Source organism: Acanthochromis polyacanthus, chromosome 14 (assembly GCF_021347895.1).
Source record: "Acanthochromis polyacanthus isolate Apoly-LR-REF ecotype Palm Island chromosome 14, KAUST_Apoly_ChrSc, whole genome shotgun sequence".
NCBI lineage: Eukaryota > Metazoa > Chordata > Actinopteri > Pomacentridae > Acanthochromis > Acanthochromis polyacanthus.
The window spans coordinates 37,548,839-37,575,033 of NC_067126.1; the positions used below are offsets into that span (position 1 = coordinate 37,548,839).

The 26,195-nt window shown below is 42.3% G+C and overlaps 1 protein-coding gene across 1 annotated transcript in view; it reads right to left on the reverse strand.

Moving 5' to 3' along the window:
* The window catches only part of dachd (dachshund d), a 97,490-nt gene that overhangs the window by 32,333 nt on the left and 38,962 nt on the right, over nucleotides 1-26,195 (reverse strand). The window contains 2 exon segments of the mRNA XM_022195224.2: nucleotides 4,923-5,075; nucleotides 11,579-11,694. Of these exon segments, the coding sequence (XP_022050916.2) occupies nucleotides 4,923-5,075; nucleotides 11,579-11,694 (269 nt within the window).

Below are 26,195 nucleotides of genomic sequence, written 5' to 3' on the forward strand. Positions count from 1 at the left end.
GGCACGCCCCTCCTCCTTAAAACATTATCTGTGAGCGCAAAACCACTGATGATGAGAAAATATGGTTTTAACAAGTCAATAATGGTGAGTGCAACAAGAACAGCCTAATCAATGAGGCTGCAACGTTTGCAAACAAGGACTTGAATTATAACGCCAATAATTGATCCCTTCCATTTTTTCCCCTCTCCTTCATGTGATGTCATTGTTTATCGATTGCTTCCTGCCACTGAGAGATGATGGGAAGTTTCAGAGTTTGTTTTTTGCTATGACTTTTGCCCCCCCTCCCCTCCACATGCTACGCCGCCGCGCCCCCCTCCCTACCTCCTTTCCCTCCCTCCACCACCCATCCCCTTCCTCCATTTGAAATTTGCAAGCTGTAGCACCAGCTTAACCAAAAAGGATTAAGTCCCATACCCAACTGAGAACACAGATAATGCTCAGTAATTGGTAAAAAATGAAGATGAATGGGACAGCTAGATAAGGACCAATTAGCTGCTGGGAGTGTACAGCTGTGGTCTCCTCACAGAGCGCTCTCAGGGGCCAAGGCCCCCTCTTTCTCTCTCACGCAAGCATGCACACACACACACACAGATAGACAGACACACACACACACACACACTTATTCTCATACACACCCAAACATGTGAGCGTGAGGGGTAGGGCTTGCAGAAATTAGCCTGATGACCCTGGGAAGAAAGAATGATGCTTCCTCATCATCTCACCCAGAACCTCTTCTCTCAACTCTCAGTCAGGCAACACTCCAGGTACCTGTCACCACCCGTCCAACTTCAGCCTAGCATGTGGCTTCCCACTCCCTGTTGGGCACAGGCGGCCTGGACTGAAGCCATAGATGTAAGACAAAGGGCTTTTAGGTTTATGATTAGTACCGCACAATGCAGCTGCTTCTACGGTTTAGCTGCAGCGTTACAGGTATGGGACGAAATGCACAGCAATATCTGAAAAGTTAGCCACGGCTGTTGTGTCTTCTCCTTTAACTGCGGCGCTGTCTTTCGGTGAGTTGTTTGGTCGGCATGTCGTGGCATCATCTGGCTGATGACAGTGGAATTCCCATATCTAATTACAAACAGGATTTCAGCTCCATTAGAGTTGTGTGGTGAGGAGTCTGATGAGTGGCAGGGCAGCACCCAGTGGCCAGAGAGAGACAGAGGGTGAAAGACGGAGAAGTAAGTGAGACGGAGAGGGAAAAAAAAAGAGACGAAGAAAACAGGACAAGGGTGAAGCCTGCCTTATCTTTGCTTCTTACTCCTTTTCTGCAGTTCTAAGAAACACTTTATTTTCCTTCCGTGGCTGAAAAACCAATTCCTTCTCTTGAAATTGGCAGGTGTTTGTTAGTGGGCAGCTGACAATATTTTTTCTCCCAGTAATGAAGGTTGTGGCTGGGGTCAATGCACTGGGAGGGAATGGCGGGCTGTTTATCCCCCTCAAGGCCAAGCGCCACACGTGTTTTGCTTGGTCTGTGATCTGTAATTGTGGCATTTCCTGAGAGGCGCAGGAACAATCCACATTGTGCTTTGAGAGGGCTCCCTCTGCCCAACTAAAGAGTGTGAAGGGAAAAAAAAAAAAAATCAAAGAAAGCCTCCCCCACACCTCTCATTCTGTCTCTCTTTACATTTTGATGTCGCTCCATCTCCATGTCTCTATCTGTCTCTAACACATCTTTTTATATCTCCCTCAGATTTCTTTAAACATATCTGTTTCCTCCTTGCCAGCTCTCACTCAGGATGTTTGGTTATTTTAGCAGAGAGTTGAACTGGCTGTTTTTTCCTTATAATTAATAACATTGATGCAAACAGGAAGGTCTAATTGTGATGAATATTTAATGCGAGGGAGAAACATTAGCCTGTTCAATTTACATCAACACAAAGACAGCGGCGGGCAATCCAACTCTACAAACAGTACAGAGTGTCCTTCACTGGCTGGCTCTGCTGTGCTTTGCTTTAAGCGCTTCACAATACAAGATCTGCTTCAGACAAACACTGAGATGAGGCACCTGTATTTTAGCCCCGAGGAGGATTTTTTTCCCTTCAATGGGTTTATGTAGTAGTTCATTTTGATTAAATGGATCTATGTCCTTTGTGGTATTATCAGAAGCATGCTCATTATCATATCAATTCCTATCATGGTTGGTAACATAATTTGTGTAAGTAAACACATCCGTTTGTGTGGGTCTTAGTTTAAGCTGCGTGATTATAAAACAGCCCAGTCCATTTCCTCAGAGCAGCTGTGGTCTGAGTCTGTTAAAAACAGCATGAAGTCATTCCCCAGTCAGCACTCAGAACAACAGTCAGTCCAGTCCCAACAAAGCTACAGCCAAATACAGTTCCCCCTCTGCCCACTCCATGCTATATCAGTCAAGTGATTTATATGTTTGGATTGCTATTGGATAATAGGCTTGAGAGCTGGACATATTAGGCATTCACACTCCAAAATACTCCAGCTCATAAATCAGACCAGACTGAGGCACTTTTGGAATGTTAAATAATTCTGTAATCACGCGCTCTTGTAAGTCGGTTCTTATTTTTTCGTAGCAAAACAAAATTCCGCCGTTAAAAAACAAACACGTGAGCAGAAGCGTGGTGCTCGATGAAGAAGACAACACGCTGCTAGCTGCGTTTCATGGCTCCACAGTGCAGAGCAGGCCATATATCTCCAGCGTATTATCAGGATGACTCCTGCTGGCCACCCTGTCACAGGAGAGTGCTTGATATAAACAAGAGATTGCTGCGACACCCAGTAATCAATATTAGGATGGTTTCAGTACCAAACATCATTTGTCTCTGCGACCATTCCTTTGACCAAACGAAGCATTAATTCAAATCATAAATCTGAGCTGATTTAAATCCGAGGAGAGTGAGGGAGGGAGAGAGGCCCCTGTCTGACTGCCTGCCCCTAATGATTTATTTTCTACATTTCTGCGAGCGAGAGATTTGTCCATACTCACTGACAGGTCACCTTCAAACGCCAGTGGCAGACTGTTCATCACCATGCAGACGAGCATCTCATCGCTGCAAGTAAATATTAAAGGAAAAGAATCCAATTGATTGTGGATGGGGCCGAGAGGCGTCACTGCCATATATTTCACTCAGAGAGCTAATGCTGTGGCCCATGCACCCACACCTAGAACTGCTCCCCCTTGCCAGAATTATGATTCTACCGGGAGCCTGTGTGGCTGGCTGTGGGCTCAAGGTTACAATTTAAATTGTAAAAAGATAAAACAGTTTCTTATTAGCTCCATTGCCATAGCCTTGCTGTTGGTACTCACATTTATCTTTATTTCTGTGACCTCGCAGGCTCGTATTCTCTTTTTTACACACTCCATTCTCTCGGAGTGATGACCTCACACTTTATGCATTCTGCATTGTTAAATCTGCTTAGAAACACATCCTGTTTTCATCTCGCACACCATAAGCGCCGTGGTGTCAAGTATTACTGCAGAAATGTATTCAGGAGTCAAGTCATTTATTACAGTAAGTGAATCAAAACCTCAATTTAGCAACCAAAGCTGCGGGGATTACATTTGGTTTATAATTTGGAATGGGCTCGTGAATCCGCACTAACATACATTATCATTCCCTTTAATACACTAAGTGGTTGTGTGTGATATTACAAAAATCCTTCCGCATTTTAGGGCTAATAATTAATTGAAATGGCACATAGTGAAAAACCAGAGCTCTCACAGCAATTCAATTAGACCTTGTTAAAAGCTGATAGCTCTGGGAAACTGTGTTCACAGTTTCACTTAGCTATTAAGATTTTTTTTTCTTTCAACATAAAACACTTCAGGAGAAAACAAGACATACATTACCAAGGTGAATATTTTCACTGCATACAAAGTGAGCACAATCAATAGCTTACCATTTTATAAGCATTAAGAAAAGAGCAGTACAGCGGGTATAGTATGATACAAATCTTTGGTTCAAGTCAAGCTGTATGTGGAGGATCACTTAGAGGTTTTAGTTTCTGGTCCTCTATATTTATTTTTCCATTTCAGGGCTCAAGTTGAGCAGAAGTTAGGGAATGGTTCAAGGAACAAGCTGTAGCACTTTTGCCCTCCTCTAACAGTTTTTGAATGATGAGAAGGAGAAGCTTTTTTTTTTCCTCCCATGATTCTAAATGAATACATCAATACAGAACACTCCCACTTCAGGCTAAAAATGGTTTAAGCTATTATGATTTCTGCCATTTTTGCCTTTATTGGACAGAATAGAGGCAGACAGGAAACAAGAACTGAGAGAGCGACAGAGGAGTATGACATGCAGGAATGGTCCCCAGCACAAATCAAACTGTGGATGTTGTGGTTATGTGCCAAAAAAGTTTGTGGAGGTTTATGATACGGCCGAACAAATATTTTCTAATCGGTTTCTAGTGGCTGTGCCAATTGAAGATTACATGCAGCTGTATAACCCTTCAACACCTGCACTGCAAATTGAACAAAATTACACACATTCACTTAATCCTGCAAATCTTGATGCCATTCTTTCCAAAGGTCGAGCTAACAAAACTCGCTGAATATAAATGCTCATAAGTCAAATGTCAGTCTAGTTAACATGAAATTCAGCTTTTATAAAACCATAAAACCATACTATTGAAGCAAACTTAAGAGCTGTTAATAGACAATCTCCATTGTTTTTCTTTATCGTGCATATTCCAATACTTTTATTAAAGTGTCTTATTACAACAGACAGATATTGCATAGATAATTGTGCAGTCTTGGAGGAGGTTTGAGTTCTTGGAGTGTGTGCTGAGATGGTGACAAGCATGTAAGTCCTTAAGTGCCTGAATGTGTCTGTACAGGCACGTAAAACAGTTTGCAGCTTGCATTTGTATTCTGTTAATGTGAGTGTGGATGTGTTTGTGACAGTGTGTGTGTGTGTGCGTGTGTGTGTGAAGGGCATCCTCACCAACGCTGGAGCTGAGGTCTCCATTCTCTCCATCGGCCCCATGGTGGTTGGCGTTGCCGTGGTAGCTGCTCATCGCCTCCAGCTTGATCTTCTTGACCTTCATGGCCTCTGCGATGGCTGCGTTGGCAGCTGCTGCCGCTGCTGCTGTCAGGCCTGGAAAGAAGAGGCAGAGGAGACAGAGCGCTTACAGACCGCTACATGTCTGCTGGGGCTGAGCCACTGCACCTGCAAAACCTTTTCAGAAACCTGCCTTAGCGAATGAGGAAAACAAAGAAAAAGGACTTTTGAAATAATAAAACAATGAATAATTTCATACACTATGGGGAATAAGCTCATATGAGATCACGACTTGGTTTTTCATCCTCTGACAGGGGATATCTTCACAGCAGGTTATCATGCTGATGAGATGGATCCCTGTGTGTGTGATTTTTATGAATGTTTCACACACTCCGGCATTCCTCGCCACTATATTGATGTATTTGCGCCTTGATGGGAACAGATGCAGTCAAGATAATAGTGCATGATGCAAGCATTTTGTGTATCCAACTTATAATACACAGCGTATGTATAATAAAGGAACAGTGATACAGTGTGACACAGGAGGGTTCAGGGAAGAGAAAGTGGAAAAAGTAAGTAAGAGAGGTTCAACATGAGGGAAAATACAGATGCAGAGGTGTGTTATGAATCTTGTTATAGGGAGTATTTCAGTGATACCTTCTAATGTATTCATCAGATCTAATCGACCTGAATAATGCCTAACACGGCATTCAAATTCCTCACAGCTCTATACTGCAGGGCCTCATAATAAGTGGGCTCTTGTGAGTGTCAAGGCAAGTCGTCGGGCACAATGGAAAACTACAAACCATGTACCAAGGATTCAAGTTGTTTTATTCTTTGGCTTCGAGTGTGCTCGACGCTTAGAGGGTCATGTGTGAAAATTAACTAAGGAGTGCGATCAATAAAGAGAAGAAAGAGGATGCGACATGTGAAAGTCAGCATCATCTCTGTTACATTTTCAAAAAATATTCTCCGAACTACTGAGGTAAGAAATTGATAATAGGCAAAAGGACCCCACAACTTTTAAAGTGGCAGTGACATTGGACATATGGGCACCAGACTGAAGACTGGGGTAAAAAATTTAAAAAAAAAAATCGACAGTGAAGACATTTTAAAGTTGCAAGAAAAAAAAATATTGAAAATGTATTTTCTACAGATAGCCTTGCCTTTACTTTTAGATTAGCCTACACAACTATTCATACTGTTTTATGGTGGATTTAAAATTAAAATACAGCAATTAAAGCACATTATTTTGTATGCATATCACTTGGAAATCTCTGACAACATGCCAAATAGCTTTGAGAATTTTACATGGATTCTCCTCAGGCTGCCGTTTTCCTGAGCAGGCTTAATGATTATTGACATCACATTTTAAATTATCATACACATTTCCACTGAAATCTCCTAATACGTATATATTAGCAACATTTGACTCAGTCCTGCACCTCGATCAAAATGAACCCGATATGATTGATATAGTAATTCTGAGATTATAGACATACATATGCTGAGCACACTGCAGAGATCATAAAGCACTGGTTTGTCATTGTGGTGGTTCCAGGGTTCTGGTGTATTGAACGTGACTGAAATCTTTATTCATGAGGCTAGTCTCAAACAGCAGGGACAGATAGTGCTAAAGCTCCTCTAGGCCTGGTGCGTCTCAGGAGAGACCCACGACTCTTCTTGCCAACCCTAGCAACAAAATCAAAGATGCATGGCGAGAGAAAGATATGTACCCATTACTGGAACCGTTCATACTCACAATACGGTATATCACTTGCCCTTTTACAGGGGCTGCTTGTACTTGATATGCAGGTTTGCCTTACGTTTGACGCAGAACAAAGCAACGTCTGCGTTTATCATCACTAAGCTGTCACGTCTCCGTGATGGGACTCAGAGCGGCTATTAGCCATGCATTTGAAGGGAGACACAAGTACAAGGAGAGGTAGAAATCAAACATGTGGCTCTAATAGATACATGCCAGCGTGCACAGGCACAAACACACACCGACAAACATGCACACAAGAGCATACCAGCCTGGACACCCTCTCCTCTCATCCACAGCTGATAGGCAGATGGCGAGAGTCACTCTGAGCCACTGACATGGAGGTGCATATAATTTAAAGCCTTGTTTGCATCTTAAAATACATCAGTACCATATTGACGTACAGTATACATCATGTCAGCGAGGGCCCTCTCGTTTGCAATGGGCCCTGGCTGCTGTTCCATATGCATAGGCAGAGCAGGAGGAGGAAAAAAAAAAGCCATTGCCTCATAAGAAGGTGATACTTCTCCACATAATGAATGTGGCCTCTGCCCAGTCTGAAGGTCAGCCTTCATTTGTGTATAATGGGCAAGAGTCAACTGTTTTCCAAATGAGACGTATGCAGAACAGACTGCCGAGTAAATATTGAAATCACCTCTGAGCTGTTTGTGTGATAAATTCCCCCCACAAATCAGGTGCCGCTCAAAGAAGTGCTGCAGTGGAGCCTTTCTGATGCTCTCTAACTTGTAAGAACAGCACAGTTTATCGCACTGCAGCCCGTCTCTCCTCGCCGTTTATGGACTAAACCGTGCGAACGATAAAACAAAAGAGAAAAAAGGAAATTAATCCATGTAGAAGAATGTGATGCGTTTTGATCAAATGTGCGGTGAGTAAATAAAGGCTCAGAAATTGATCGGAGCTTTTCTGAACCAGATGGAATGATCACTTTTCCATTTTTCATTTATCATTCCGCTGCTACCTCCACCCTGTCTTTGACTAAGTGACACACTCCATAAATCGAAATCTTTGTTCTGATAATTGTTTCATTTCACCAGATCAATTGTCATATCCACATAACACACACCTCGATACAATGGATGTAATAAGGAAGCCAGGGAGATGCTGGCGCCCAACAACAAGTCTATTAAGCCACTAGAAGTCTAAACGTCAACAAGACCAATCCCACTCAGCGCTAATCTGCATTCATTACTATGCAAACAAAACAATCCAGCCTCATATATTCTTTCAAAGTCACCTTTAGATTCAGACACTTTTCTCCTATGGACGCACGGGCAAGTCAGAATCCTCCTGAGCACAAAACAAACAGCACATCACGGTCGCATGTAGAGAGCCGCACCAGTGAGGGAACAGAAAAGGGAGCATTTCAACAAATAGAGAATAGCATGGCACTGTCACATGGGGAGCACAAAACAGCAAATAACAGAGACAAGGTCTGATGGTAGCCCTTGGAGCAGCTGTCATATTAAATAATAATGAAGGATCTATTAATATGCAAAGGAAGCAGCAGCCGACTGGCTTAACGCTGTCATGCCTCTGCATATTGTCAGGATCTTCATCATTAATTAACATGCTAGCTGCCCCATACCTGCGCCAATGTCAGAACATTCTTACAACAAACACCCCAATGCCTGTGCCCTCCGCAACTAACTCGTATAATTAAATTAAAATCAGATTAACTTCACATCAGTACACAAAAGACTGACTTTTACGACTTTCTCTAGCAGTGATTAAAAAAAAGAAAAGAAAGAACCGGGGCTTATCTGTTGTGTTTCTGTTCTCTTCTCTGTTAGGCACTGCACCACGGGCAACAATGAAAACACACTTTATTTATCAGGCGAGCAGGGTAAATAGAGAAGAGATACTCCATGTCAATGAGCATGGTCGCCTAATTTTATGCATGGACTGGTGGTGGCACAGCAATGACACACCGGGGCTGAGAACGACGCAACCCTTAGGTACACCAAACCACTTGAACTGTGCTATCCACATCATGACAAATTTAGTATCAATTACAGAGCGTGCTAACCTCATGACAAGCAGCGGACTGAAAGAGGAGGGGCGCAGACACAAAGAACTGACACTAAATTACCTGCTGCATACCGGATCTATTTTAAAGCAGCCTGAAGTGGCGACGGATTAGATGATCCACTCTGCAGTTGAAGATGACATGCTAATTGTACACTGAACGAGTATAAATATGACAGAATGTCTCCACTTATAGCACTTGTAAGAGGAACCAGCTCTCTGTGTCACTGGAATCCACACACATACCTGTACAGTAAAGCAAAGCCAGGACAGCATTAGAAAATACTGTTTTTATGAGTAAAGTACAGGATGCACCCTGGTAAGATGTAGGTGACATTCATTTCTCTAATGGTAAATGCAGTACTCTTGCGTTATTCAAAAGGTTGAAGCCATATCCAGGACATAAATGAATTATATTGGAGCTGCTGCTTAAGTAGTGGCCAGAGTGTGAGTGGAGGCCCCCCTCTCCACTTTAAAGGAGATGTCATCTCAGTGTGGTGTCAGTCCACAGCAAATAATCCGATTTGGGGGCCAATCTGCCTGTAATGCATCAGCAACTGGAAAGGCTCCAGCGTACCCCCCCTCCCTCAGGGGCATAAACGCAAGCATGCACGCATTCAGACACTCACACATAGGCTCATGTGCCTTCACACACATACGAGGGTATTTCCTTAAGTGGAAAACTAAGCATATTAAGATGTCCTTTTCTAAATGGAACTGGTGTCAAGGGCAAAGATACATATGTTAACAATGTGTTTCACATCCCCTCTCTGGTCCTGTTGAGTGTGAAGAAGACGTCTTTCCACTGTGTTTAATACAGCCACTGATTTTAATCTGATATGATTGATGACTGTAAGCCTAATGTCCATGTGTAATATCTTGAAAAGTTTGCCGATTATAGTTTGCGTGAAGAAAACACAGCGAATAAACTCCCTAAAATGTTAAGTGAAGGATGCTGCATGCCAACAGAGTTCTCAGCTCATGCTGCTCTCTAAGGCTGCGACAGATAATTGAACAACTTTCTGCATCTATCAGGAGGTGGGATTTTTTTGCCATTTTTGAGTGATAACTGACTAGGAAGGAAGCTGCAGCCTCATGCATTGCATTTGCTCCTTGTAGGATTTAATTTCCCTCCTGTAAAATGAGGAGAAGGATGGACATGCGACTACGAACAAAACATTTCATGCAGCATTTTGCTCTTTCTCTGCAGCCCGAATTAAACGGTGCAGTGGCTTTTCCGCGGAGTCTCGAAGAAATGGTGAAGCCTTAGGAGAAGCCGTCGGCCCATATTCCATCTGTGTGTGCAGGCGCCAACTCATCTGAAAAATGAACTAATATGACATGACACGATAGTGTAACTATTTAAGACGGTTTCTCAATGTCATTTTTTATCATCAATCAGAACATTTGGACATGACAGCGAGATCAATTAGTCGCCTACTTAGATGCTAACTTATGTGTGGTCAATTATACTTAATTACTAATCTGTCAAAATCTGTAACTTCCTTGACATTTAATGCTCAATGCTATCGTCAAAACAATAAATGGTTTAATTACAACACAGAAACTGGTGTAAAAGTTGTGTCTTGCCACAGTTAGGAAGCTTAAGGCAGTTATGAGAAGACCAAAAACCTCAATTACTTTATCTCTGCCCCCTGAATACCCCGACTAAATGTCAAGATCATAGAGTCCCTCTGGGCTTAAAGGGGATGATATCAAAAGGCTTTTCTGTTGCTTTATGTTCCACTAAATAACACGGGTCTTTCTCATCATTGTCCTTCTTCTTGTGTTCACTTCGGCCTTTAAGTTCGCCTTCTATACTACAGCGATAGCCAGTGACCTCACCCTATTCCCAGAGTTCAAAGCAGTAGCCTGTGAGTCTCCATTGTACTGAATCACATGGATGGACCTGTGTTTAATATTGGATTTCAAAGTACTCATAGATGCAGCATTGTTGCCTCAGAGAGAGAGAGAGAGAGAAAATGCCTCCATTCTAATATTTTACAGCGATGTAATTAAAATGGTGAGATAATTACAAGTCTGTTAAAACTGTTATATACCTAAGATCACCGTGGAAAATGTGCTGTTGTTGTTTTATCTCTTTATAAAGCGCTGCAGTTAGTAGTTGGTTAAATACAATATGTACTGTAGCACCAAATAGGCATTCAAAGAGCTCCTTTCGACAGTACAATATCATTAAAGACGTATCAAGAAGGAGAGCAAAATATGCAAATCAGAGCACTTACAGCCACCAACATCAAAGCAGTCACAATGAAGCCAGCCACAAATAGAACAAAAGCATTAGCTGCAATAAGACTTGGCCCAGGGGTAAGTTAGGGCACAAATGGTTGTTGTTGATTCTTGTGGCGATAAGCTTGCTTTAGCATCACCACTGCCTATGTACATATACCAGTGGAGTGGATTTAATCGCACTAATTAGAATGCACTCAAGGCAAAATGCAACATCTACTGGAATAATCTGAGAGAAAAGATCTCCACTCCAATTTATTCTCCCCCTCTTGGTTTCCGGGGGTTGAGCAGAGGATCTGTTTTTGGTAAACGAGTGAGCGGCTGGTGTCTGGTGGTTGGGTGCATGTGTCACTTTGGACTGGTTGCCATTTCGAGGACAAGCTGCGGGGAGGCCACTCATAGGGAGATGTGTGTGTGTGAATATGAGTGTGTGTGACGGAAAGAGGGGAAAAAAAAAAAGGTAGAAGAGACTCAGGATAAGTGAATAAAAACTTCAGCAACAGCAACAGAGCGATACAGGTTTTAAAGCAAACCGTACCTGTGGGTGGGATCATGCCGGGGGACATGAGTCCGGGGACCGAGTGGGGCATGATGTGGGGGTTCTCTGACGATGTCACACTCTGGGTTCTCTTCGGAGGCCGGCCGGGTCTGGAGCTGCGAAAACAGGGCAGAGGTGCAGGAGGACACGGGTGAGAAACTAGGAGGAGACTGGCAGGCGGAGGAGGGGCTGTGTGGGCAGCGGCGGCGGCGGCGGCGGCGGCGGCGGCGGCGGGGGAGTGCTAACACTTGGAGCTCTCCAGAATGCAATTCCATTCCAAAGAGCTAACATGTACTGTAAATAAATTTCTTTTCAAGGACAGTTGCTTTCTGCAGCTCAACATAATAGACTTCCATAACTAATTAGATTACACGGTGAATTCATTTCCTTTATTGAAGATCAACCACTTTTTGATGCATAATTCATAACCCGTACCTCGTTACCTGTTCCTCCGCATTAATATCCCCACACTATTTGAATTGCCTCGTTTGCATATGCTAAAATCCAGTGCGCGGCCCTCGGCCTGGAAATTACATGTTAACTTGTTATAATTATTGCAGTCAGGCCACTATTGATTTATGAGACTTTTAAAAACCAAATATGTGTAGTTCTGGTAATGAATGATATTTTAAGGTTCTTCAGGAAATTAAAAGGCAATGGCTGCCTTAGGAAATGTTCTGCTTGCTTGATTTAATGCGTGCCTTAGCTGGAAGGTGGTGTGACAGAGTGATTCAGACCTGTTGGACGGTTCTGATGGGGGAGTTTTATTACACCAAACGAGGGGCACAGATCCAGCCGTGATAAATGACTGTGCCACCTTACTGTGGAGGAGAAAAGGCCTTCAAAGCAGATACACTCCTGACTTTCCACACATCTTACTCATTCACTTATTAATACAGTTTCGAGTTTCAATCAATACCTACTTTGCTGGCTTATAGTTACAAAGAAAAGCCTACAGGGTGAAGAAAAAACGCAATGAGCATGTAATGGGCCAAGATTCTATGGAGGTATATTCTTTATGAACAAGGAGCTGGATGTCTCAGCTGAAGATGAATTATAGGGACTTGACACAGGTGACATATTGGCTTCATACATTATTTCACATACAATAGTCCATTTCAAGCTTTACGGGGATACCAAGTTCTTTTAACAAGAACTGACTTAAATCCAGCTTTAAAACACCAAAGGGTGATGTGAGAACCACTTGGTAAACATCAGTAAATTTTACATATTAAATAAAAAAAAAGAACAAATATGTATTTTAATAGCCAATAATTGTGGTCACAAGAAATAAAAGTTACTGCATCATTTTCTTTGGTCATTTATTAGCAGCAGGTAAAGCTGACTATTGCTTTAAAAGTCATCATTTTAATCTTTGTAAACTAAATTCTGACATAAACACGATCTAATGATGCTTTTCTAACTACATTTTAGATTCAATCAACATAACCAGCTCTTCCGATTTAACAATAAGCTTTTATTCTGGACTTTATCAGCCACTACAGTACACGAGGCCATTTATGTTACAGTACATTTCACTACATTTCCCAAAGGCAGTATCTACACAGTGATGCAGTGTTTTAGTTCAGATACCACACAGCCTTAGTAGTTGAATTTATTCAGCCATGTCTTGTGAGGTTTATTTACCTCAGTCCTGCTAATAGAGTGCACTCACTCTATCTGTCTGAATGTGCTGACTCTCTCATATCCCGGCTCTGGAGGTTTTAGGACTAAAAGCAGACCTTCACCCAACTGTGTCCCCTTTGGAGGCGAAATACACAAGTGATAGAAAGAAGTATCAAGAGCGAGAGCGAATGGCAGAAAGTGAGAGGGCAATGAGAGAGGAATAGAGACAGAGAGAGAGAGGGGCAGAGAGAGAAATGAGTGCCCGCTCAACCTAGGAACGTCTGGAAACGTAATTCCTATTTCTATAGAAGCACCTCTTTGATCTTATGAGAGGGAGAGATCGCAGACAGTTTTGCTGTCATCACTTTCACTTGTACTCTGGCTGAATTATTTATGAAAGACCTCAATAGAGGGTATGTGATGGGTAAAAGGCTTTTTACTAACAATACTAAAAGCAAAAAGGCCCTCAAATGGACAAAAAGATGTCACATCAACCTTAGATCATGTCAAAGGATGTGAACCCAGGTACAAAGGCCCAGTTAAGTAAAGGTAATGTTTGGATAGGCCGCAGAAGAATCTGTCTGTGTTTAAAGGGATAGCATTTCAGCTACTCTCTACACACAAATAACACTAGCCAGCCATGAAAGCAATACCCCAACTGAAACGGAGCTTTGAACTGAGGAACCTCCAAGCAACAGGAAAGCCTCTCAGAAATGACTGTTGCAGTCTCCTTTCCTTATGGCTGAGTAGGTGTCTAAACTTGCAGAAACACTTGTTATAGAGGAGGGGGTTCAGAGACTCTTCTGCTCCTTTATTCAGTATTTCTGAAGCCTTCATTTAGTTTGGGATAATACTCCTCAACAATGTGCAGTTGAGTGCCTTGAAAAACCACTGCTGAGGCTTACATGCTAACATCCAAACAGGTCTGTGATGGTCAGAGGCATCCAGGCTAATAAGCTGGGTCCAGAGAGGAACTCAACCTGGCCTCAAACAAAAGAGTCAGGCTATTTATCAAGCAGCAGATGCTGATTCCTTAAATAGCCTGGCACAGAAACCGCTCCAAACTAGGCCATTATTGCAGAAAAAGATAGCACAACTGGATTTACGATCGGAATTTTGGTACCTTTGGTGCATTACTTACCCGCTGTTGTCTTTTCTAATCTTTGCAGCCTTATTTTTATTTTCTACTTTAAAACGTTCCACAAAACAAAGACCTCTGGCTTTTAAATTAGACTTTTTTGGACAATATTATTTCAGTACTGGAGGTCAGTCATGAAAGAATTTTATTTCATGCTTTATTTGTATTTGTACTAAAGATATTCGGGGCCCTCATATCTCTGGCTTCAATTAAGGAAACAAAATAGGCCCCACCAGCTTTGAGCTGGGGCCACAAATATGCTACACATCTATTCTCTCTTTTTTGTTTTGCTGCCATGGTGAAAAGAAAATAGTGGTGAACTTTCCCTGAACCAGACTTCCTTTAATGGCCCGGCCGTGTGTTGACCCAGCAGAGTCGGCTGGAACCTGATACTATCCAACACACTACGCTGCGCAGGCAATCAGATTACACAGGGCCCAACAATACACTCCACACGAGTCCAATTTCAGCACTACAATGCAATAAAAGCACAATAATTAAATTCACGTTCTCACCCCGTTTACAGGAAGCCAACACGAGGTGATAGGTATAATAAGAGCCATAATATCGCAGGAGATATCGGGATGCTTTTTGATCTCGTGGCAAAATTTCTGACATCTCACTATCAGACTCTTTTCTGACGACGGAAGCAGTGACTGAGATCTTATTACCCAGAACGCTGTTAATGCAGTGATTATGATCTGTTATAAATCAATTGAAGCCACAAATGTAATGTTTAGCCCAAGTGAGCACACTCCCTTAGTGGATTGAGTTACACGCGAAAAAAAAAAAATCATCTTCTCCTCCCATCTCCAGATATCTTTAGGAATTCAACCTGATTATGTCAATAGTGAGTCTAGTTTACAGAGAAAGAGCATAATATTATTTCCTGGTGGTTATGATTGAGCCATTAACCTTTTATCTCGGTCTTTTGTTTGATGTTTCTAAAAGGTAAGGATGAAGATATTTATTCCATTTCCGCCCAGTCGGCCAAAACAAGCGAGTGAATCATTCGTCTGGGGCTTGAGTAAACAAAAGGCCTCTCCAGGTCTCTGCCAATCAGGCCTTATAAAATATTAACCCAATGTCATTGCCCTTTTAAAATCTCTCACCTAGAATTCCCTAATTGTTCCTTTTCTTTATCTCTCCAGTGCAGAGAGTAAATAAATTAACAAAATAGCTTTTATCGCCCTGAGTAACCTTTTAACTGAAGGATTATCTGGGGTTTATTTTTCATTTCTCTCACAGCGATAGCAGAGCATGCCCCATTGATTGGTTTGCTGGGGTGGTGACCAGCCATGAAAACAAGGTCTTATTGATAAAACAAAGCAGCTCCTTACCTTTTAAGTGCCAGGTCAGGCAGAAATTCACAGGCCTTAGACCATCGGGGGCTTGAATATGCTGAGTTTATAGTTTTTTTTTTATTTATTTGGTTCAATCAAACGGTTTAAAAATATGCGCACGACTCCCCCGAGAGGTTAACTATGTTTGTTGAAAGACAGGGGATAACATGTCGGTGGTGTATTACTGCCAATTTAAAAACCCCACAGGTAAGATAACAGCGTTGGCAGAAAGGAAAAGATGGAATTGTTTAACTTAAATTCTAGACATTAGTTATTTCAGAAATGAGCTCTGCTATTTGTTTTCAAGAAAATGCTGCCTCGTGGCAATGAAAGAAAAAGACCGACGTGCGAATATTAAAAATAAAGCAGAGCGTGAAAATGAGCAAATACTGTTTTCCCACTGTGGATTTGTGATGATAACATGTATGTCTCATTAATTATCAGCTGATTAGAATGTGATCTCAGCTCTCTGGCTCCCAACTTAATCAGCTGCCTTAAGATCTGCTATGAAGGATAGAAGAGTAATGTTAGCAAACAGACGCTCCGATAACATCAGCGTCCAGGCAAACTAAAAGATAAGGAACCAATAACTACTTTATTAATTATCTACACATTTCCAGAGGACTGAAAATACAACAACTTTTCACTCAGAACTAAAATGATTTCGGTAATTTATCATGTAAGTCACTTTTTGTGCAAAATTGACAAACTCTTTCCAGGACTGTTTTTTTTTTAATACTTGCTATCGTTTGAACTGAATACCTGAAGATGGAAAAAAAAAAATCCTCTTGGGGTTTAGGAACCTTAAAAATAAGTAAAATACCAATTTGAACTTCATTCCTGACATTTCATGAACCAAACAATTAACCAGTTCATAAAGAAAATAACTGTCAGATTGACTGAGTATAAAAATAATCACTAGTTGCAGCCACACATGATCGAGTTCAGAACAATTTCACAAAACAAAACCAGTGAAACTGACAGGAATATATGTTGCCTTCAACAAAAAGGAAAAAAAAAAAAGATGATTTATATTTCCTGCTGACCTTGGCAGTCTATTCGCTGTGATGATCATAATCTCAGAGTCACAGTGTGATACATGGGAATGTATTCACTCATCCATCTTTTTCATGCATCCATCTATCCTTACCCTCATCTTGTATCTGTATTTGCATTGAACCTATTCTTGGATTATCTCAATCAGCTTCCCCTTGCACCTGTCAAACACCGCCTCGCACAGGTAGCCACATCGCACTTATCTGATCTAGATAGCCGGATTACAGCGAGTTTGTGAGTGCGAGGAGAGGGAAAAAAACACACTTTTATTTATTAGGGTTAGGAACAGCTGCATCCGCCAGCAAACTGTGAACCTTTGTTACGGAACAATATATCACAGATCAAATGGTGTGAAATCAAAGGCGGGAGAGAGTTAGCATCAATCCCACTAAAACCCCCTTTTAAAGTGCTGTCTGTGCTCTGATCCCTGTGTGGACTAATGTGCAGGGCTGAGATCAGTAGTAGTTGGGAGAGTGGGTGCCTTCCTGGTGCCTTTGTCTGGGCTCAGGCCTGATTAGAACCACGCTGGGTCAGAGCATCTGATGGTACAGAGGAACTCGGAGCCAGTCACGCTCCTTCCACTGTCCTCAAGCCTGTGTCATGAAACCACAGCCAGCAGTGTGTTCCTCACACACTGTTACAGTAACTACAAAGAGCTCAGCCTTGTAATCACATTCTATTAGAGCCGTTTGAAGCCTCTCAGCTGTGAAATAGAATCTAAAAAAGATCTGAAACATGATAAATTGCTGATTATTCCCATGCATCATTAATGTTAAAAGCTGATTTCATAATTGTATGTCCCATAACTACAGAGTCTAAGATTGTTTAGTATCACATCAACAGACTCTGATAATGAGTAAGCAGACTTCCTACATCACGAGAACTGATGAGGAAAGCCTAATTGGTTGACTTTTCCATGCCTAATGGATGATTCTCTTAATTAAAAAGATACTGTACCAAATGTTAGAAATCAGATAGTGCTTAAAGTAAATGCAGTTAATCAAATGTATGAGAATGAGCAGTTCCAGGAAAGCCTAAATGAGATTGCTAGATATGATTTTGCTCCAATATTTATTAATTGCAAGTGCCTTTGGTTAGCAAAACAGAACAGGTCTTATCTTCAAACTGCGAGGAAATTTCATCTAACCACTCTCACTGATCTCTCTTTTTCATGAACTGCGATGCATATGAAACAAGTCTTCAAAACAAGGCTTTAAAAACTTACCCAGTCAGGGTGCCTTTGAGGATATTTAATTAAAATCTAATCCTGCATTCATTAAGGCTCACATAAATTAAGCTGTCATTCATAAGATTTATGGATTCTCATTTGCATATTGCATACAATTCATCAATTACTCAAGTATGAAAGGAGCGCATTTCCCTTGGAGCTGCCTGCTAGCCTGCCAACATTTGAAATGAGAGAAAGAGCACGACTGTCAGGCATTCACTGCAAACTTTTCCCCACAATGTCTGTGCACTGATTAATCTCATTTTCTAGGCATCCCTTACAAGATTGTACACAGTCCAGCTGCACTTTTCAATTATTTCTCCTGTCCTCTCAACTAACTTTGAAAGCAGGACGGGCTAAATGTGGACTGGGGGCTACTTTAGTCTTTATGTATATAACATGTCTTTTTGCCAGGGTAATCATAAATTAGAGAGAGGGGTTTTAGAGATCCTAATGGAAAGGAAATGTAGTAATTTTATTGCAAATCCCATCAGGCAAATATTCTGCATGCTATAATAGCATATTTCCTGTCACATTTAGAGAGGAATACATCCAGCAGGCATTCTGACAGAGGGAGAAAGCACAAGAAAAAGATGGAGGGGGAGGGCGGATGGATGAGAGAGAGAGTGGCAGAGAGAAAACAAAAGAGAGGGGGAGAATCTTAGTGCTAAACACATAAAAACTCCCTTTTTGGACATGAGGCTATGGGAAACACAGTATGGAGTAAGTGCTTAAACCAAGCGGAGCGTGAACGCATCTAAGATAAAAGGTCAGGCAAAAACAAACAGACCACTCGCGAGGACGAATGGAATTAATTGACTCATTAATATGCATGGATAATAAAGCTCAAAATCCTAAAACAAAAATCATTGTCAACCATTCCCTTTTAATGGCTCTTATTTTCAGCTTGAGAAGAGCTAGTCTACAGGGTGTATCAATCTTAGGAGGGGTGGAGTTCCTCCAGCAAACAGGCTTGGGGTAACCTCGGTGTTGTATGCTCATGTCCTCCCCAGCAGACAAAGGCAGAGTTGTTCTGGTGGAGGGATTAATTGAGAATTAATCCCAGTTTCTGGCAGTGGAACAGACCGGCAGTTAGAAGTGAAAGTCATCCTGAAGGGTAGTTAATTGGTTCCCCATAGCAAAAGCTTTGGAGAACAGAAATCAAGCTGCATTTTCATTAATCCTCCCCATTGTTTTGTGAAATTGTTGTGGAGAGTGACTTCAGATAGAGTCAATAGTTAAGGCTTTTAATTTGCTTTTAATTCTGCCAGTGGGGTGACAATTAACAAACCCCAAAGAACAATAGCTGTGAAAATTATGCGTTCGATTGACTCTAAATGACTCTGAAATCAAAAACCGATAAGCAATTAATATACTGTACTCTACAAATGGTAAGTACCTCCAACATGCTTGGTGCGCTCCATCTCACTCTGTCTCTCTCTTCACATATATATATATAACTCTCTCACTACTAAAGCTTTTGAACTTTGGGAATAGCACCACCAGATTGTCGGATGTGATTAATTTCAGGTCTAAATGGACACAACAGACAGAAAGGGTGATGTAATCATAACATGAGGAGACACAGTGACTAACAGCAGAGATGGAGGAGGAAGAGAGTGCAGAGAGAAGAGAGAGAGAGAGAGAGAGAGAGCAAGAAAAAAGAGCAAAACAGACAGCAACAGCTCACAAACACTCCGAGTTCAAGCTAAACAGGAAGACCGTGGTGATTAGCATTAATTGCACTGAGGATTGGAATCCTGTGTGAAACATTAAACAAAAATTATCTACTGTTTATTCGTTTTTTTTTCCCTGATTTTCTTTTTTTCAATAATTAATGAAAAGCAAATACTTGGAGGAGTCCAAAAATGATCTAGGGAGGAAAAGAAATGTTTACATAATCAGGAAAAATGTTCCTGTCCTCTTCCTCTTCTCCCCCTCTCTCCGTCTCTGTATACATGGAAAGGTTAGGGGCTCGGGCCTGTTTCTCACTGTTTCTCACCGTTTCCCCCCCATCTGAAGTAACAGAGCCTGTTCCCCCGAGTGTCGACTGCTGTGAGAGTGTTTGCATATTTAGATACAAGCAGCCCTGTTTATGCAGCCCCACTCTCGGCTGCTCAAGTTCAACTCCAACGCGAGCCCTGATCAATTTGGCCAGCTGTGCTTTAAATGCTGTTTACAACAATAACATCGCGGCTAACAGAGCAGAGCACACACACTCAGACTTCCCATAGAGACGCCGAGAAAGAGAGAGAAACAACTTCAGAGGGAGCCCCCAGCCTCGCAACATTCCCAGACGAGCATTTGCACCGAGTTAAAGACGAATCAAAGCCCGACTCCTCTGCGAGACACGGAAGAATTGGATTCCGTCTGTGTACATCTCTGTGATCCTTCCGGAAGAATCTCTGACTGCGAGCAAAGAGAGGAAATAACAAGAACTCAAACCGGAGTCCCACGCTGGAGTGGGCCAAACTGAAGGTGGCATGTTCCATTTGCAGCCTTTATTCCTGATGAGTGATTGGCATCGAGTGCAAAATAAAACGTCAGGCTCGCTAAAATCCCCGCGCACATGACAATTGGTTTCGACAAGCTGCCGCGCATTTCAACAAATAACTCTGTTTGGGCGAGATACTACATTCCCCGAGACTTGAGATTTCTCTTAAAAGCTAAAACTCAATTTAAGCCTGGCAGGAGAGCAAATAGGCCTACTCAGCAGATAGCAGTGAGGCTGCTGGTGTGCTCTCACTTGATGATATAATTCTTAATGTACAGCTTGACTAGACATAAATCTTACCCAAGCATCAGCTCACCTGAATTCTTTTCTCCCTTTCTTTCTCTCTCTCTCTCACATGATGAATTGTTTGCTACATCTCGGAGACTAAAACCCTTCAACCTCTTCAAACCCGGGTTTCTAATAACGCGTAGGTGCTGGGGAGAGGTGACAGCATGATGAATATCACAACAGACAGCTCCAATATGGGACAATTTTACCAGATCGATATCTCACTGCAATATCAGAGAAAAGGAGCTGATATTAGTCTACACAGTGTATTACAGATGGGGTACATTTCTTCTCTCTGCACTCCCAGTGAACCTAGGCTATATTTCATCCATGTCGGCAATGGTTTACACACTCACAAACGCTCTGGAAACTAATCATAGCATGGTAGCCACGCCAGATGCATCTGCTTAAAATTATCCATATGTGTGACGCGCCCATAAGCCCTTGTTCAACACGGCGATGGACTTGCAAATAAACTGTGAATCACATTAGAGGATGTTACAGACCATTATTTCTAGTGAGAACAAATGTTTTGTCACATTCTAATAGAGAGATCACAGGCATCATGTGGGAGATGCGGCTTTTAGAGGGAAGCTGAGGCAAAAAGGGTTTCTCACATTCGAAAAAAAAGACATGAGAGGCGCATAATCAGGCTACAAACGGTAAAAGTTTTCTTTGACTAAAAGGCAGCAGATGTCACCAACTATTCTTTACACCAGGGATGATTTTAAAGCAGGTACAAAATCCCAGTGAGCGAAAATTTTCACACAAATTTTGCTTGACTAAAACTGCGAGACTAATTAGATCTACAATCATAAAAGCATGGCCAAAACCCAAAAAAAAAAAAAAAAAAGGAGTGGGGTAAGAATTAAAAAATGTGTCACTGTCTCGCAACTAATTTAAAAATACTTGCAGAGTGTTGTGGCTGTTTAATCTTTCTGAAATGCTCAAATGAATCAAACGAGCTCAAATAAACACAGTTTTTCTAATCAAATGGTACTCTGCGTGCACGTGTGTGATTAGATGTCTGAATTTAATTTGCTCTAAGAGTAAATTACGGTTCAGGGGATTCATCACAGTACAAACATTTGTTGAGCTCTAGATGAATAAGTCAATCACAAATGCTCTCTGACAAATTAACTGACACTATTCTCTCTGTCAGGCTCCGTGCTAAACACCGTGGTCAAGTAACGTGTGCCTGCAGAAATAGAATGAGACACCTTTTACTTCCAAGGGAGACGGATGCATATGGGGAGAGAGACAGAGAGAGAGAGAGACGGATTGAAAAAGAGACTGAAGGAGGGAGTGCAGACATTGCTAACGCTTAATATCTTCTCTCTCCAGGGGGCCGGGGCTGAGGGCCCCACTGCTGTCAGCTGCAATAGGACCAGTCTTTTTGTGAGTGCCCAAGGTTCGTTAAGGGCTATTAATGGAACACAGTATCCCTTGTGCAGAGAACTTGTCAGTGTTTCATTAGAGTCTGATAAACATATAATGCATAAGTGTCAAACACAGTGTGTGTGCAGCGTGACGTGGTGGCAGGAGGGGAAAGGGATTTTGGGACTGCAGTGCAACAGTCATTCCCATGCTCTGCACTGACAACATTTAAGATCGCACAAAGCGGGAGGAGCACAGTGCACACATCGGGACCTGTTGAGCACACTGCTGGCATTACAAAAAAAGGAAGTCTATAACTGGGCTGTAGCTTGGCAAACATTGAAATGTATTACAGTCTTCAACGGTGATCTGAGTAAAGAAAAGCATTTTTCAGTCGATCTGTAGCCAAGATAAGACAAGCTGGCATAGCTGTGTTGTTCTCCTCTAGCAGCTTAGCCCCAAAAGTACAAGAAAAAGAAATACATCATATTCAATTAAAGTTCTTTTTTCACCACTACTGAACAAATCAGCCCACAGCTGGGACTCTGAGTCTAGTTCACAAAGTCCTTTTGATCATTTTGTGGCAGTAAGAGAGTTTGGAGTCCCATGGAGTATGGGACCAAGCTGATCTTATTATGATAATTGGGATACATCAACTTCAGATAGCACTAATGGAGTGAGATTTCAGTGATCAAGAGCGCATATTCGACTGTAGAAGCAAGTTCACTTTTGTAGAAGGAGGCATTATGCAATGCTCTGGTTGTGTTCCCAGTAGGCAGCTACTGAGACTGCCAGCACAACCAGGAGTGTGCTTTTAGCTTTGGTGTTGGAGGCGATGTGACGTTTAGCACCAAGGAGAAGTGTTACTCTGGTGAAGTTAAATCTATTTCCCCATGAGTGAGTAATTGGTTACCATGACCATTAATCAGTTAATCTTCTCTTTTTACCCCCTCTCTTCAACAGAGAAATATCAGAGGTTCAATAATTAAAAACGTGTCAGGTGAAAGTCCAACGCGCTTCCTCACACTGTATGTTCTCACATTCCCTGCTTTGTTCATCTTATTAACCTCCTCTCCGCTCGCCGCGCCTTTAAATGAAATCTTTAGCCCCTTACATGTGAAATTAAAACTGCCCTCCCTTGAGCGCTTTTAATTATTCTTCTTCAGGAGAAACTTCCACTTCCACTTTTGTCAAGGCGGCCTTCTTTCTTCCCAGTCGCCCTTTTCCTCACTCCCACTCACTGCCCAGGTCTGTCATGCTTCACTCCTCCCTCCAGCCCGTTGTTCCCTTTTTTTTCTCCCTTTTTTCTTTTCCACTTCTTCTGCGGGTCTGTTTAATTCTCACCTTGCTCTGCCCTTGTCATCAAGCCGTTGAAGCACAAAGCCAGGAGCAAGGGAGTGTTTACTCATTTCCCCACTACATTACCTCTCCTATTAATCACTGCATGGAAACTTCTGGACACTGAAGCATCTCTACAGTCGCTGCCCCAGCTGCCCCTATGCTAACAGGGCGAACTTTACATAAATGGCATTCTGGAAATGATGTCGTATTGTTTAAAAGCATACTAACACAGAGTACATTACGAAGTCAGACAGAAGTTATTTCTTTAAGAAAAGTCCCCCAAGCCAAGCCTGTCATTATTTTTGAAGGGTTCAATATGTCAAATATGTGAAAATCTAATTTTTTTTAACTGCATCAAATTATGCCTTTGTGGATACTAAACATAATGATGGCTCTTGAAAAACACAAGTTGAAGTAAACATTAGTTGGCTGACATTGAAATGCAAGATACATTATGTGCACACAGGACGGGCAGAGGTTAGTGTCGCTAATTAATCAAATTTAATTGCATGTAAATTGTATTTTAAATGCAGATGAGGATAAAAACAAAAAGCAGTTTTTTGAGGAGGAGAACACACCCTCTTGTTACTCTTCACTTATTCAATTTGTGAGACCGGAGAGATGAAAAAATAACAGGTTGTAGAAGCAAGTTGTGTCTAATTTCAAGGTTTGTATAGATAAATACTTTATTATGTTTTCCTCAGAAGGCTTTGAAAGACAGGAGATGAGAATTTAATAAAAACAACCAGGGAGACAGTTTGAGTCCTACATGTCCACGCTGTCCTGTGAACAAGGCAGAGCTGCTGCAGAGGATTCTTATGAAATTCAATTAACACGCCACAGATTTCCTTTTCTCTCCTGCCCTAATTCCCACATTCCCGCTGAAATGACTGCATTCCCGGCGATTATGCTAACCGCTCGGAGTGCACCATAAATTCACAGGTCTGGGAAAGGCTGTAACAAGAGCTCCTTAAATATGGGAAGGAGACGTTTGAGAAGATGGATCGCCGTGGGCTAGCGGTCGACCGGCAGTGGGCAGGGGGAACTTGTTTGCGAAACACATGCTACTAGCTGCTATACTGCTTCTAATGAGGCTATGGACATAAGCAACATTATCATTAATGATTGAACCCCTCCTTTTCCGGCCTTTTCTCCATGTGTTGTGTTCCCCCCCCCACCCCACCCTTTTTGCTGCCACAGCCCCCTGTCCTTTTGCAATTACTGCTTTACTGGATAGCCCTAGGCGGCAGGCAGCATGTGTGTCTGCAATATATGGGAAAGAGAAAGAACCCAAAATATTTGAAATGCAAATAAATGAGTAATGTAAATAGTTTTGAGAGAGTTTACCCAGTGAACAATGGCCCCTTATGAGACACAAGTGCGACAGAGGGAGAGAGAACAGGACTGCTGGTGTGGGGATCGGAGCGGTGGGGGTTGGAGGGATGATCCAACACAATGTGGCCCTTCTCCTAAAGCAACTTGTTATCAGGCGCTACGCAGAGCCCCCCATTCAATCTGCATTTAAATACATTTCGGTCCACTCACTCATTTGCATTCATTTCTCCCATTATATTTGAAAATGGCCAAATGTCTAGCCAGCACAATGTGGGAGCCTATCACCGGCCAGGGGAAGCCCACACCTGATGCCAATTTAGCCTGCTTGGATCCATTCATTGCCATGGCCTGATCTGACAACTCCAGCTCTTCCCCTTCCAGGAGACTTTTCAATTGGATCTGCTTGTGGTGACAAAATTGTTTTGCTCATTGAGTTTTTTTTTCCCTTTCTCCGTTTCACCCCCCATTTCCATCTTGCTCTGCCTCTCTCATCGTCACTCCCTCTGTCTGTGCGTCTGGGTGTCTGTTTGGGAGCCATGGGAAAAGGAGAGGCAAATGATTCTCAGTGGCTTCTGATTTCCACTATTTGTTCAGCATTAGGCCCACTTATCTCTGAAAGAAAAAGCAACATGTGGAGAGAAAGTGACAGGCAGAAATTCAGCCTCACTAACAGGCCTATTGTGTGCTGAAGATCTGCATTCAAACATGAGGGGCCCTCTAACTCTTTCTCTCTCTCGCTGCCTCTCTCACTCGCTATAAAATGTGCACATACTTGTGCATAGACCTCTGTCACAGTCAATTACTGCTGCTAATCTGTACTGCAATGGAGAGTAAATATTTCATTACTTTTTCAAATAAACAGTTGGTCTGAGCCCATGAAGTGTCATCTATCCTGTGAAAGGAGCTGTGACGTTCACATTCAATTACACCATAAAACCGCCAAGCTTCTGAAGGAGAGTTTTTGTGCTGAGAGCACACTACTAAAATCATTAGACTTGGTAGCAACATCTTGAGATGAAAAGCTGAGTTGAGAGCCCACCATTTACACTACCGCACCTTTTCTTTGGCCCAAAAACATTCTGTAAGCGCTGCCCCCTGCCTCCCCTTCCCCTGTTCTCCAGAATGCCCTCTCTCTTTTACCCCTCGCCGTACAGAAAAGTTAATCAGAGTTGGTGCCTCCGCAGCCCGGCAGAGACACACAGCACTGTTTTCCCTGCAACATACTAACTAAGTAGTGTTGTGTGAGATTAGCAGATGAAATAATGCAAGGAGCGGGGAGGGCAGGGCGGGGAGGGGGACTGGCGGGGGGTTGACAGAGAGATCCCAGAGTCTACTGCTCATTAATCACTGCAGCGTCTTTGACCTTTCATTTGCCAAGGGCGCAAAGAGAG